The sequence below is a fragment of the Magnolia sinica genome, chromosome 13 (genome assembly GCF_029962835.1).
Source record: "Magnolia sinica isolate HGM2019 chromosome 13, MsV1, whole genome shotgun sequence".
Taxonomy (NCBI): domain Eukaryota; kingdom Viridiplantae; phylum Streptophyta; class Magnoliopsida; order Magnoliales; family Magnoliaceae; genus Magnolia; species Magnolia sinica.
In genome coordinates this window covers 1924534-1939035 of record NC_080585.1, presented here as the reverse complement: position 1 = coordinate 1939035, position 14502 = coordinate 1924534, and the positions used below count along the sequence as shown (strand labels likewise).

Genomic DNA, 14502 nt, shown 5'->3' with positions numbered 1-14502 from the left:
ATATTTATTATTTAAAAACCGGTGTGATTATTGATTTAGACTGCTCAACATGTGAATATACCTTTTAATTGCCAATCACTCTAGAAAAATCACTTTAATTGAATGAAGGAATAATTCAATTAATGGCCAAGAAAGTAGACAATCCTATATATGTTGATTAGCTTAAGAGTTTTAAAAATGTATTGAAAATTTAAGATTGTGTTATGAGTTTCAAAAATGTATTGAAAAATTATTTTTTTTTAAAAACAAATCTCAATTAATTGATTGAGCCCTAACAATTGCTATCTATATATTAATAAGTTTCTACAAAAAAAATAATAATAATAAGAACAAAAAATTATAAGTTAATATTTACCTTTTGACTGCTATTGCCGAAATTGTTTCATTTATTAATGTTACACTTAGAAAGTAAAAGTTCTCTCTCAAATCTACCCCAACATGGAGAAGAGTAAAGTGGACGTGTATAAATAGGGAAGAAGGATGAGAGAAGTTCATCTCTCATAGTCTTATGCAAGTTTTCAACAATTCTAATACTAGGAGTTCATTCCTATATAATACTAGGATACCCCTAAATCACTCCCCACCTTGGAGAATTGGGCTGATTTACCTGATTTTAGCGGGTCACAAAGTCCAAATTAAATAAAATAAACTATTAGTGGGTCTTAATAGTACATGTAAAAGTGAAAGAGAGTTTTGGGAAAAGAAAGGAATCATAATAAATAAATAAATAATCATTCGATGGGTCCATCCAAGGATTTCACAAAATAAAAATAATTAGATGGGTAGCACGTTTTCGTCTTTGACTCTTGTTGGCCTCTTACAGATCTGGACATTAATCCATTTTAGGAAGAAGAATGATGACATACAACCATTTCACGCCAGTCTTACTCTGCTACCGTTGACGATTTTTCTGTGTTAACCTGTCACGTATGTAGGACATGTACGCCATGACAAAAGTGGGCCCCACCTGAGGACCAACCTCCAAAAATCAGGCCAATCCACACCTTTCGTTTGGTCCAATCCTTGTCCATCCATTAATTTGGATGATGCAGCTCACCTGGTAAGCAGATCAGTTAGCTTTTGGGACCAATGAACCAATGAAGATCTAGCCCTTGATAGAGTAGAATGGCCGAACAGGATTTATACAATTGAGTCCAATTAATTGGGATAGGGCTTAAATGATGATGATGATCTTTGTGATGGGGCCAACCTTTTTAACAGCCAGGATGTCTTACACAGGGATTACAGGCATCTTGTTAAGCTAAGCAAGCTATAAGTATACGTGATCATCCAAGATATATATATATATATATATATATATATATATATATATATATATATATATATATATGCTTATTATATGAAACATAGGTAACAGATTGAACGGCAATGATCATCCAATCTAATCTTTTGAGCAGGACTTGTGCACGTGTGAAAAGGTAGACATGTGTGAATGCCCACTTTGCACGGTACATTACCTGCGTAATTAATTTCCTCTATTTGTAAAAATTAGACCCATTAAAATTCTCAATCAGGTTGGATCTGTGTCAGGTCCAAATAAAAACAGCCAACCCATTATATAGAAATCACAACTGTGCACTTAAGCATAAATAATGACCATTCGTCAGTGGCTATAAATTTTGATGATGAAAAATAAAATGGTAAGTGTCAAAATACAATGGCTGAAATCAAATGGTCAGGATAGTTCCATCAGTGTCCTTTCTAATATATTCTCCATCTTGCACAGTCCAGATCGCCACTAGCAGTGCATGGATCACCATGTTTTAGAAAGAAAAAAAAAAAGAATATATATATATATATATATTAATTAACTACTTTTTCGTAAGTCTGAAACAGGTCTATGTTGGGTTTGACCAGTTTGGTATGAACCAAATCGGACCATTTAAATACCAAGTCTGGGTCGAGTCCGATAATCGCTGGCAAATTCTAGCCGTCCGTGTTTGCTTCGGCTCAAATTTTGAAACTGGACGGGCTGGGGCCCAGTCCTATTCAAAAGTTGGCTTTTTGTATTTGGCCTTAAAAAGAGGCCCGTTGGGTTCAGGTGGGCTCCAGCTGCTCCTGACAAGGGTTTTTTTTCAAATCAGCAGCCGTTGCGACATCTGAGAACCATGCATCATGTTGGCTCCACCATGTACGAAGGCCTGGTCTATAAAGCAGGCTGGACCGTTCATCACAAGGACTGTGTGTTTGCTGAATGTGAGCCGTCGGCAATAGTTCCTGAACCATATTGTCCAACTGACCTGACTTCTGGGCGACGCCATCTACCATGTGGGCCCAGCTGATGAATGGCTAATTTATCTCTCACCCCTTGTCACGTGTAAAGGGTGCGTGTGGGGATTAGAAAAGTCGAATTATTGGTATGGGGTTTTCACAAAACGGATGATATTTGATTCCAGTTCTTTTTGCGTCCATGGCAGCTCTCAAGAATCAGGACCCAGGGTCCACATGCTGAGACAGTTGGATAATTTGAACCACCCATATTCTGGATTGAATCTTAGCCATTGAAAGTTTTCTAAATTCATCTAAAATTAGTGAAGGTCACGATCATCCGTTGTTAAGTGTGAATTTCAACACTAAAGGGGGTTCTACTCTGATTGACGTGGACAGATCGACTTGGTATCGAAGAGATTCACTCCATCCATCTGATGCACCATCCTGTGTTTGGACTAGAGCCCAAAAATCAAGTTGATCCAACGGTGGGAAACAGTTGAATGGGAAGTGCTACAATTAAAATTGTCCACGTGGCCAAATCATGTGAATTTTAAAGTTTTTAGGCATGATTTTGACACCATTCCCTATGTTGAAGCCCATGTAAATCTCCCATTTCACTGAATTTTAGGATCAATGGTGAAAATGTGACAGCTCATCTGATGGACGGGGTGGATCTGATGTATATTCGACCTCTGCAGCGATGATGATCATAAATCAGGCCGTCTATGTCCCTATGCAATTTAGGCTAGCCCAGTCCCCATTTCCTTCTTGCACGGGTGGCCGTACCTTCACACGCAGCACGCATGAGGTGGAATCTAACACGAAGATGGGATGCAAACTGAATCGAATTGCTGATATTCAGTTCTCCGCAGTGTAACCGCAATTTAGAGACAAGTCCTCGGCATCAATGCCAGGAAGGTAATACCAATTTGGCCATTTGCACCTTTAATATTGCAATTTGATTCAATCATGCACCCAAACACACCCTCCCAATGGTCAGTAATTGGTGACTGAGGTTGTAGCCTAAATCAAGACTGATGTGAGACAGCCTTTCTGCCTGTTCTATCCGGGCAGCTCACCTGCTTCCCATTCTTGAAGTCGTTCCTGCTGAAAGGCATCTGGGTTCAAGCATTGGTTCATGATACTGAATTGAATTCCAAATGGTCAGCTCTACCAGCAAAGAAATGACTGAACTTAATGATGTTTCCTATGGCATTTCATGATGATAGTATCCCTCGAATTGCAGCTACTCAGTGTAACTGCGATTTGGAGACTAGTCCTCAGTATCAATGCCAGGAAGGTAATTCCAATCTGTTCATTTGCACCTTATTAGACTAATAATGCAATTCGATTTAGTCATGTGCACCCAAACACACCCTTTAAGTACTTGTATCAATCCAATGGTTAGTGATTGGCAGCTGAGTCTCTAGCCTAAGTTGCAACTGAGGTGAGACGGCCTCATCATCACTTCTTCTTCTTTTTTCCTTTGGGGGATTTTAATTAGTTATTGTACTACATATATGATTTCAGTGTGTTTGGATGCACAACTGAATTGAATTGCAAATATTCAGTTCTATCCAAAAAAATAATAAAATAAAATTTTATGGAACTTAGTGACGTTTTCTGTAGCATTCATGATGAAAGTATCCCTCAAATTGCAGGTACACAGCATCGCTGCAGTTTAGAGACTGGTCCTTGGTATCAATGCCAGGAAGGTTATTGCAATTTGACCATTAGCACCTTATTAGACTACTATTGCAATTCGATTCAATCATGCACCCAAACACGCTCTCAAAGTACTGGTATGAACTGATAATTAGAATAAAATCACTCAAAAATATCATCCATCATACAGACATGTTGGCATGTAGGATTGCATGTGATTGTTGTGTCTGAAGTCACAGTCGATCTGTTTGTGCAAACCAAATGTACTGATCATGAGGGAGCATTTGGATGCTCAGTTACGAACTGAATCGAAATAAATTCACTTCATTATTGGCGGAAAGACGCCTAGGGGTTAACATCATCTTAATTCATAATGATAAACAAAACCTGAACTGTAATTCCTCACATTTAAGTCTATTTGCAGTTTGGGTGCCCAAATGCAGGCTAACAGAAGCATAGTATACGAGAAGAAATAACATAGAATTTCCATGAAACAGGGAAAATCTCAAAGAGAGGAATGGCTGGCAACGATAACCTCATATTTCATTTAGCAAAGCCAGGTTTAGAGCACATACTCTTTTTGCCGCTTGAAGTCAATTGTACATCTCATTCTAGCCAAAGAACATTAGAGATACAAGTAAAGCAACAGATTATAACATGGAAGGAGGATTTTACAGGCACCAATATGGATGTGGTGATCTGAGCCATATCTTCCAACTCCATCGTATACTGAGATCTGGTGGGTCGTTCGGGTTCTACCAACAGATGGGTTCCCCTGCAAATTTAGTGAGCATGAAAATAAGATCTAGAAAAGAAATGATAGGTCACTGCCACAGTCAATGATCAGAGATTACATACCCAACCCAGGCAGGACGTGTTAAGTCTCTCGTCCAAACCTTAAAAATCAGGTTTTTACATAGTCCACGCCATCGTGCTTCCTTTTGTTGGGCCTGGAGAAGAAGCAAAACTGGGCCCACGTCTCCTTCGCCTTGGTTGGTTGTGTCTTGGCCTCTCTCTTTGCAATGAGCTCTGCCATGTAGCGAACGACAGCCTGAAAAGTATGTCTCCAATGAGCTACAGGAATAAGTAAAAAAGAGAAGTGCTAGCATGATGTGAACGCTTAATGGAAATCCATGAAGCAACCAAAGCATTCTATTGTAAGCATGGCATTTGAGCTGATGATCAAGACAGTTTATTTGGGAGGCCACCAGGGGGATGAGCAACATGTTAAAAAGAAATGTGAAAGAACTATGGTAGCCATTTGATCAGTAGCAAAAAAGGGGACTGTCCACAATTCAACAAGCAAAATTCACAACGATCAGATGATCAGAGCCATCAATTACCCCCTTTTTTGGTGACCCACCAGATAAATAGTTATAATTTGCCATGTGTACTGTAGGTGTGCAACAGACACTGCACAGAACTTCCATGAAGAGTGTGTCAACAAGGCATTTCTCAAGTTAAAAGCACAAGGGGAAAGAATTACCTCTGCACCAATTTCAGCTACATGCCTCGGTGGCACCTCCAAAGGGTTTTCCTCAGCACGAAGCACCCGCAGCTTTGACAGCATCCCAAAAGAGTCTGGTAGGACCCTTATCTGATTATTGCTGATATCCAACTCTTCAAGCATGTCAAGGTTTCCAATGGACCGTGGTAGCAACCGTAGATCAGAAAAGTTATTTCCTAGGTTCATCTTCACAAGTGAGGTGGCAAAACACAAGCTCTCTGGCACTGACTCAAGCTCATTGAAGCTGACATCAAGTTCCTTCAAGCTCGACATTGATGCCATCGTAGTGGGCAGTCCTTTAATGTTGTTGTAGCGTACGGAAAGGATCTCCAAAGATTGGATCCTGCCAATAGCCTCCGGCAAGGCTTTCAAGCGATTGTAATCCGCTCTGAGCTCAACAAGTGAAGAACATTGGCCGATAGTATGTGGGAGCTCCTCGATATCATTTGTTTCGACATTTAACCTCTTCAGGCTGATAAGAGTCCCAATCGTTTCCGAAATCGAGGACAGCTGGTTCGAACTAAGATCAAGGTCCTCAAGGCGCACCAATTTGCCGATTGTAGCAGGTAATGATGTTAGCTGGTTGCCCCTCAAGTCTAGATAGACCAAGCTGAAAAGATCCCCAATGGAATTCGGAAGTTCGGATAGCCGGTTTGAATGTAGGTCTAGTTTTGTTAAGGACGAAAGGCCCCCGATCGTTGCAGGGAGGGCAATGATCCGGTTCTCGGACAAATCGAGATTAATCAGACAGGACAGCTTCCCTATCGAGTCGGGTAGCCAATCAATTTGCTCCATCAACTTATTATGCAGATCAAGATCTCGGGTACCTTTCTTCACGGAGACTTCAATCAAACTCGCCAGTTTTAAAGGACTCAATTTATCACCATCTTCTCCTACACAATCCATGATTTGAAAAATGATTAGAAAACCAATCTTGATTTCTACAGACCTGATCAGGTGCCACTTAAAAATGAGTTCATCTCATTTTAGTTAATAACAATTATGTATTTGAGCTCATATTTCTTTTTGAGAAGGATTGAAAAGAATATCAATAACCAACAATCATGATCTCTAATGAACAATTACGATTAAATAAAATGGGATGAACTCATTTTTATGTGGCACCCTCAAACAGGCGCTAAGACTACTGATAATTATTCAATCTCATGTTAGATAAGCACACTGGAAGAAAACAGCCACAAGCTTGAGAAGATCCCTCAATTGTGGCTACATTCACCTCATCACCATTACGAAAATGGAGAAAAATAATTCACAAATTTTGGAATTTATAACCTTAAAAGGATCACCATAACTTGCAAAACAGGGCTCTTTCGTGCTGTATTGGAAAGAGAGAACTCATTCACATCCAATGTTCATGATTTTACAAGTAGGAAACCTGAAAATTAGGGATTATTCTTCTAGTGGATCAAGTGAAGCGCACCCTGATATTGGTGGACATTTCCATTTCTAAGAACACTTATAACTAATGACAATATACAAATCAACCAATAAATAAATAGCATTAATCTTAATCAGATAACAATAGATTCCATTCCCAAACAAAAACCAACTTCAAAAGATGCAGGTAGATCTAACAAAACTTCAGGTTCCCATTTCAAACTGATGAAAGAAAGACACGCCCCTGCCCGAATTGTTAGATTTAACTGTTGTATTAATGCAGAACAGACAACAAAGAAACTGAAAAAGGATAGAAAATTCGAATCAAAGACAAAACTCACCAGAAGCAATTGTCAATTTGATGGAAGAATTCATCAACACCCCTCGTGACGAATCTGGGCCAACGCCAATTCCGTCCGCATACATTGTCGACTTTGGTTTCTTCAAGTAGCTGTCATCTCTAGTAAACAACTCAGAACTCTTTCCAATCTCTTTCTCAGAATAAAATACAGATGAGGTAGTAACAGAATCAAAAAGAGTACTTGAAGTGCCAGCAGTGCTAGTAGAAAAACTCCCTGAAACTGTTGAAACTGAGCCATTTGAATAGTCTCCCTGACTATAATTCTCTGAAGAAGAGAGGCATCTCGATGCTCTCTGAACGAATTCGTCAAACAGGGCATGGATGTTCTCGAGATTGAGCAGTTTCAGAGCTTCCCTCTTCTGATCTGTGCTCTGGAAATAGACCAGATTCTTCTGCATTTCTTGCAGCACAAAGAACAGCTCCTCTGGGACATAGACACCCTTTTTCTGCTTCGATATCGCATCAATTCTAGACAGCTCTTCTTTCTCAACATTCCGGATCAACACCTTTGCAGCTTCGACGTCCTCAAGCACCGGCCGAGCAGGTAGAGATCTGTGAATTCTCATTATCTCTTCAACAACCTCGTCAACCGATTGCAGACAAAGACCCATCTTTTCTAAAACCAGATACCCAGATCAAGAAAATGCAGAAATGTTTTTTGGAAAAAAAAAAAAAAAAAAAGGGTCTGCGAATCTATTCTGAAGAACCGCAATTTTTTAGACACCAAAAAAGAAATCCAGATCAGGCAAACTACTCCAATGTATTCTCCAACCTTCTCCCATGAATTCCTCCGTGTTTTTTTTTTTTTTCCCTCTCTAGAGCTTTCCAGCAAGCCTACACTTCAGAGAGTTAAAAAGTGCGGTTTTTCCACACAAAAACAAAAACCCAGATCAGAACAAATATCCAAATCACTAAAAACAAGAAACCCAGATCAGAAAACTACTCTAATGCATTTTCCAGCCTACTTCCTTCAATTGCTCTGTTTTTTTTTCAAGAACATTCCGGAAAGCTACACTACAGAAAGAGAAATTCTCAAGAAAACCCCATTTATCCATTCAAACCCAAAAATCCAGATAAGAAATCCAATGAAATCCAAAAACCTGACTCCATCCTTCAAGAAACACCATCTGAACCTCCAGAATCAGAACACCAAAACCAAAAAAACAAAAACAAGAACAAGCCCATCAATCAAAAGAGAAAAAACACAAAGGAAACCTGACTTTTCCCATAGAATTACAAAAGACCCAGATCATGAAAAGGTCCCAAAAGGATAAGAAAGCTCGCATCAACTCCTTTCATCGGATTCCACTGTTACTCACGAAATTTCCTGGAAATCGAGACGGGTGGGTTTAAAGAGGTGCTGATGAACCATGAGAACAACAACGGCGAGAGAAACGATCTTTTCTGATATTTTTATAAATGAAACAGCTGGAATCTTCTCTTTCTTCCTCAAATCCTGCGTAATTTTTCTTTTCTTTTCTTTTTTTCCTGAGAATTCCAGCTATTTATATGCTCTGCAGCTTGTGTTGGCAGATTTGGGGATTTGGGTCTTTTTCCTCTCTCCCTCTCTCTCTTCCTGGGATTTGTTTCGATCTTAAAACCGTAAATGCAACCGGTTTTCGGATGGAGTTATATGGTACTCTGGCTGCCTATACCATTTGATACGCAGGCACTCAGAAATTGTACACGTGGCATACATTAACTCAAATGAACCGATCATATTTTGCATCCCACTGTAGGAAATTCACAATCACAGATGGTATTGGTTTAACAATCCTAATCTGTAATTCGTGTGTGCTTGTTTGTGGAAATTGAACTGTTGGATATTTTTCATTTTTAACCGTCCAATAGATGTTAAACAATCTAATATTGAGATGACCGAATAAGCTTGATTATTTTTTCGTGATACATCTGCTCTGGGTATGATAATTTGGACGGTTTAATTTACTACATGCATGACACGTGTATAGACTCAAAATGCATGTGTACCATCCATTACGCTCTGTAAAAATATCAAAGAAAACGGTGCAGCCCACCGTTGAAAATCCTTAATTTTTGTATTGGTTTAAACGATCCTAACGTGTGATTCGAGGATGCTCGTTTGTTTGTGAAAATACGACAGTAGGATTTTTTTTTCATTTTTAACCGTCCAATAGATGTCCACCAATCAGATATTGAATGGATTGAATATGGTTAATTTTTGTTTTGTGATACATCTACATTGGGTATCATAAGCTGGACGGCTTAATTTGACTCTCGTATGCCACGTGTGCATATTTTAAGTAATTTTTAAATGCCTGCGTATTATCCATTTTGCTCCGCCAGAGCATCTAATTTTTTCTCTCTCTCGGATGATGGAATGCGACTGTTGTCTTAGTGCAAATCCAATATATGAATTTACCAAACTATCCTTGGAAGTCTTGTAATTACAATTCAGCCCAAGAGAGATTTGCAAATTACATTGACTAAAACAGCATTTTAATAATGTTGCGGCATGCCTCTTGCCTCTACATTAAATAACACTTCAGTCCTACTCACTTTGGACAAGATTATCTTAACTTAATTTCTTGTTATTTGTCAAGCATTCATAAATAAAAAAGAATTACATGGTGCATGTATATATTGATAATTCCATACTTTTGCCACATGCATGACATTTTAAAATGTATACTAACACATGTGGCAAGTAAAGAAAGTTTAAAGATATATAATGACTTATGTGAGATATTTGAAGATGTAAGATCGGACAATTGCATAAAGGTATTTTAAGATTAAAGGTGTCACATTTATGATGCTTTTAAGAAAAACAAATTATTCACGTTTTAAATAAATTTTGTCCAAGTTAGCATTCAATAAATTAGAAATAAGTTAGCATTTCAAACAAGCCTATCCAGGACTAATCTTATATAGCAATGGAGCGAGCTTTAAATGGCTAACTTAATTGTTGATTCCATAAACAAGGGGTGAAATTTTGTTTTATCCCTCATTTGCATTTTAAAAATAACATTTCAGTATCTATTGTTAGGCAATAAAGTATATTTTGAAGTTTTTTGTTTTTGCTTTTTTTTTTTTTTTAGTTCCACATTAAATACGGTTTCGAAAAAATAAACATTTATTTTAAAACTCCTAATTAATTTTGTATATTGAAAATCAAGTGTATATCATGAGTGCAACTTCACACATGCATGTGTGCACATGCCACAATCGTAGTTGTGGCATGGCATGGTGTGTCTTTGATCGGACACATTTTGTTTTTTATGCACAAGTAAAGTCACTCTTTTGCACATTTGTACAAAATGCCCACATGCACTCACACAATATTTCATAAGCCTCGAACTCCATTGGTCATCTCTTTATATATACACACACACACACACACACACACACAAAGGCTTCTCGCCTCCTTTGGGCATCTACCCAAAAAATCCATTTTCTTTATTTCTCTTTCAAAGGTTTTTTCCGTGTCTCTTTATCTTTCCTTAAACAAATTTGTACTAGCAAGCTTAAGTTCATGTAGCCAAGATGGCATGTACACCTGATCAAAGTTATACATCTTAGAGGAGAGTTGTTATATTCTGGGAGCAAAGTTATTGAGACCCATTGTATCAATGATCTTCTTTATTGAGACAAATCTATCTTTAACATTGATTATAACGTGTCTTGGCTCTCTATATATTATTTCTATTAATTTGTGTTTCTTAAATTTTTTTCTCTATATCTCTATGCTAATAGAACCAACGCATATAAGTTTATAAATTTATTAAGATATTGTTACCCATATGTTTATAAAATTTCAAAAACTATTAGTAGAAATAAGTTTTATTCATTTATTTTTTCCAATCATCATCATCATCATCATCAAGACATTCATCATTGTTATCAACAACACTACCATCATTTTCATCATTATCATGATAGAGAGGTAGAAATTTCAGTTTTTGATGGAGAATTTATTTTGATTCAAAGAGATTAATGAAGAGAGATATAAAGAGAACAACAGAGAGAGAGAGAGAGAGAGAGAGAGAGAGAGAGAGAGAGAGAGAGAGATGGTGAGTTTTGGAGGTTGCAGAGGTAGTCGAGTAAAAGGTTTTCTTCGAGAGATCGATTACCCATTGATTGCATGATGAACAAAAGGATATGTTGAAATAAATAAATAAAAAAAACATCACTGTAATGTATTTAGAAATTTTGGTAAATTCAAGATTTTTCTTTTAAGAAAATCTTCATTTTTAAGGATTTTTTTCATAACAACCCTTGCAAAAGAAGACATTACCATGCCATACTTTTGTATATTAACGTGCATACTACGTTCAAAGAACCAAGTCAACCTATATCCCATCATTTGAAAGATGGCTAAAAAGAAACTAGCCACCATTTCATATGTGATTTTATTTTATTTTTTCAAAAGCCCACTTAGAAAAATATACTAAGAATCTTTGGTTATTGGATGGAATGAGTATGTGCCCACCGAATCTCTATGCATATTATTCATGCCCATACCTTCTTCTTGTTCTTGTTCTTTTTCTTTTTCTTTTTTTTTTTTTCGTTAAGGTTTATTTAAGTAATCATAGTGTTTGATATTAGGAAAATGCTTTGTATTTGATGTTAGTCAACATCAAATAATTGTGGCTGAATTTTAATATGCATTTCAAAAGAAATTTTGAAATTTTACTTTTTGAAAAGATTGATAGATTGTCACTGTCTTTGAATAGTTGATGTGGAGCTATATATAAAAGGGATTAATAAAAAAAGAATTAAAAAAATAAGTTTTTCTCTACCCAAAGTGGCATGTAAGGTAAAATCCATCTGCTGACAAAACTTATGCCTATATGGCACTAGGCTCAGGGATCCAATCCGACCATTCGGTGTAGATGGTCCATTTGGTTCTAGATGTGTTGCATGCCCAAAACAATCAAGTTGTGCCATTCATTAGATGAGCCATAATATTAAAAGCAGGTGGTTTTATAAAAGGTTAGCCAAGCTAATATGTGGACTAGACCATCTAAACCAGAGGTCCAACCTGATGTAGAACTTGAGTGTTTCAGACTCATTTTTCATGATGACACATGCCATTTAAGTTTGAGAATACTCTGACGAAATCATAGGATCCAATGTGTTGAATGAACGCTTGTATGCTGAATTTGGACCATTCACTACTGAGTGGTTTATGATACTAACTTGTATGCTGAAGTTGGACCATTCACTACCTTTTATCTTTGCCATTCAACATATGTGCACAAATCATTCAGTTAGTGTCATATGTCTAGCTAGTGTAACTTATGCATGGGGCCCACTATTTGTACAATTTCACTTGACTTTCATGTAATCTAGTGGGCAATTTGCATGTGCATGCAGACCTTGGAGTATTATTACTAGGTCATTGGAATTTAGAACAGTGAGTACGGTGCTTTGGCACAAAAAAAAATTCAAATATATAGCTTTCAATTTAATTATCATCCATCAAGTTGTAACAAAAATTCAATACCTGACTCTATAGTTGGAAACAAGTTGATTTGTCTATTAGTTATTTGTATTTTTAAAAATGAATGATTAAATTGTGAAATTTTTTGTAGCACACTTTTTTTCTAAGAAAAAATTTAAAGACTAACTTGTCTTTCTTATGATATAAAAGCAAACCATTCACTAAGAGCATATGGGTGGCATATGTCACGGGTATCATAGTCTTTTTTCAAGGGCATAAACCCAGTCTATCACCAGTGTCCCGGAATCCAAATTTAGATTTGTCACCCCATATCACATAAAAATAATGTAACCGATAGTTAGGTCTCAATGCCCAATATCATCTAGTGAATGGCAGGCTCGTCACCTCCATCACGACATCAACACGGTAAGGGTTTGTCACTCAAGATCAATAAGTGCAGGGTAAGGTCGTCACCTCCTTCACTGCTCCATGGTCACTATGGGAGGCTCACAGCTAGCATAGGCCGACAGCTCAAATATAATATCTCATGCCACTATGCCTGGGTCATGAGATTCGGCAAGTATGATTTATATTAATCACAAACAATTATAAGTTGTGACGGCACAATAATAGAGATCAAGTTACCCTAGATTCAATAAGATGTTTGGTAACAATCAAACGTAACCAATGATTAACTTCGAAATGGAACTAATCTGGCGGACCAAGGGAATTTTGGCAAGATCGGCCTAGGGTGTAAAACATCCCAAGTGGCCCTAGCTAATGTCATCAAGCCGTGTTCCGTCTCAGTCGGTTGAAGTGGTCTATGACAACCAACCCAAGGTAGGCGATCCACTATTCAACAATTCTCAGAGATTAATCCAACGCGATACAGATACATAATATCCTAAACGTGATTACTAGCACAACGTATTGATTTAACATCAAAATCATCACTTGGCATGTAACCAAACACTTGGTATACAAAACAATTTCATGAATTCACAACATATCAAAACTAGATGAATCATATAGCCATAAATTCATACAAATCATCAAGCATTTCATCATCTTAGCAACAATTAGCATATAAATTATAATCAGTAATCATCACATTCAAACATAGATAATTAAAATAAAAATCTAAAGACTCACTACCTGAAACCGTCAATGGCCAATATAGGTTAACTTAAGATAATAATCATCACCTTCATAGTGATTTCACGTACTAAAAGTGCCTAGGGTTCGAGATTCAAGAACACCCTAATTTTTTATATGAATTTTCAAACAAAACCCAATTAAGATCGAATGATTCTGATTTGATTCCTAATTTATAATGTAGGATAAAGATTTGCCTCCAATTCTAGGCAAATGTTGATTGGATGGACAATTCGGCAACAAGGATAGATGAATTCTAACAAAACTCTCTCTAGCTATAAGAAAATCCGAAAATTTTGAATTTCTAACTCTTTCTAAACCTAATACAAATGAAATTTGCTATATATAAACTTCTTTAGAAAAGTTGGGTGCTTCACACCAACACAAGTTCTCGGGTTCGGATTTCAAGTTGTATGATTCCACAATTAAATGGTTTCGGCTGTCCGAATTATATGTGATGTGAAGCCTGCCAAGGTGAACGTGTTTCGGATATCTGATCTATATACGATCGTTGGTCCACTAACGGATGGTCTAGAACTTGTTTACATGTTTTGGTCACATTTATGGTAATTTAGGGAATTGAATTCCGTTGATCTCTGGCACTAGGTTTACAGCTCACATGTTTAAGTACAGGATTAAGGCATTGGAACATTTATTAATATCTTATGTATGTTTTAATTTAATTAGCATAATTTTTGTAGTAATAACACGCGAGTATGTACTCGAGTCGAGTATGGTAAAATATGCAAGTCGTTGCATCTA

General features: G+C 37.1%; 1 protein-coding gene across 2 annotated transcripts; it reads right to left on the bottom strand.

Annotated features, from left to right (window-relative positions):
• Positions 1 to 4415: 4415 nt before the first annotated feature.
• Positions 4416 to 8754, bottom strand: LOC131222374 (plant intracellular Ras-group-related LRR protein 4-like). Of its 2 annotated transcripts, none has more exons than XM_058217417.1 (5): positions 8264 to 8754; positions 7144 to 8002; positions 5384 to 6297; positions 4756 to 4948; positions 4416 to 4672 (listed from the first exon to the last, which is right to left on the bottom strand). In XM_058217417.1, the coding sequence occupies exons 2-4, from the start codon at positions 7772 to 7774 to the stop codon at positions 4802 to 4804; spliced, it is 1692 nt and encodes a 563-aa protein (XP_058073400.1). In that variant the 5' UTR covers positions 7775 to 8002; positions 8264 to 8754; the 3' UTR covers positions 4416 to 4672; positions 4756 to 4801. The 2 variants fall into 2 exon arrangements, with proteins under 2 accessions (XP_058073400.1, XP_058073401.1); XM_058217418.1 differs by having other exon boundaries at positions 7144 to 7997.
• Positions 8755 to 14502: the final 5748 nt, after the last annotated feature.

Bases quoted from the DNA above. Each gene is read 5' to 3' on its own strand.
- LOC131222374 (XM_058217417.1), bottom strand. From the start codon at position 7,774: ATGGGTCTTTGTCTGCAATCGGTTGACGAGGTTGTTGAAGAGATAATG. The intron at 6,298-7,143 runs GTGAGTTTTGTC...TGGATTGTGTAG, and splicing joins CAAATTGACAATTGCTTCTG to GAGAAGATGGTGATAAATTG. The intron at 4,949-5,383 runs GTAATTCTTTCC...CATACTTTTCAG, and splicing joins TAGCTGAAATTGGTGCAGAG to GCTGTCGTTCGCTACATGGC.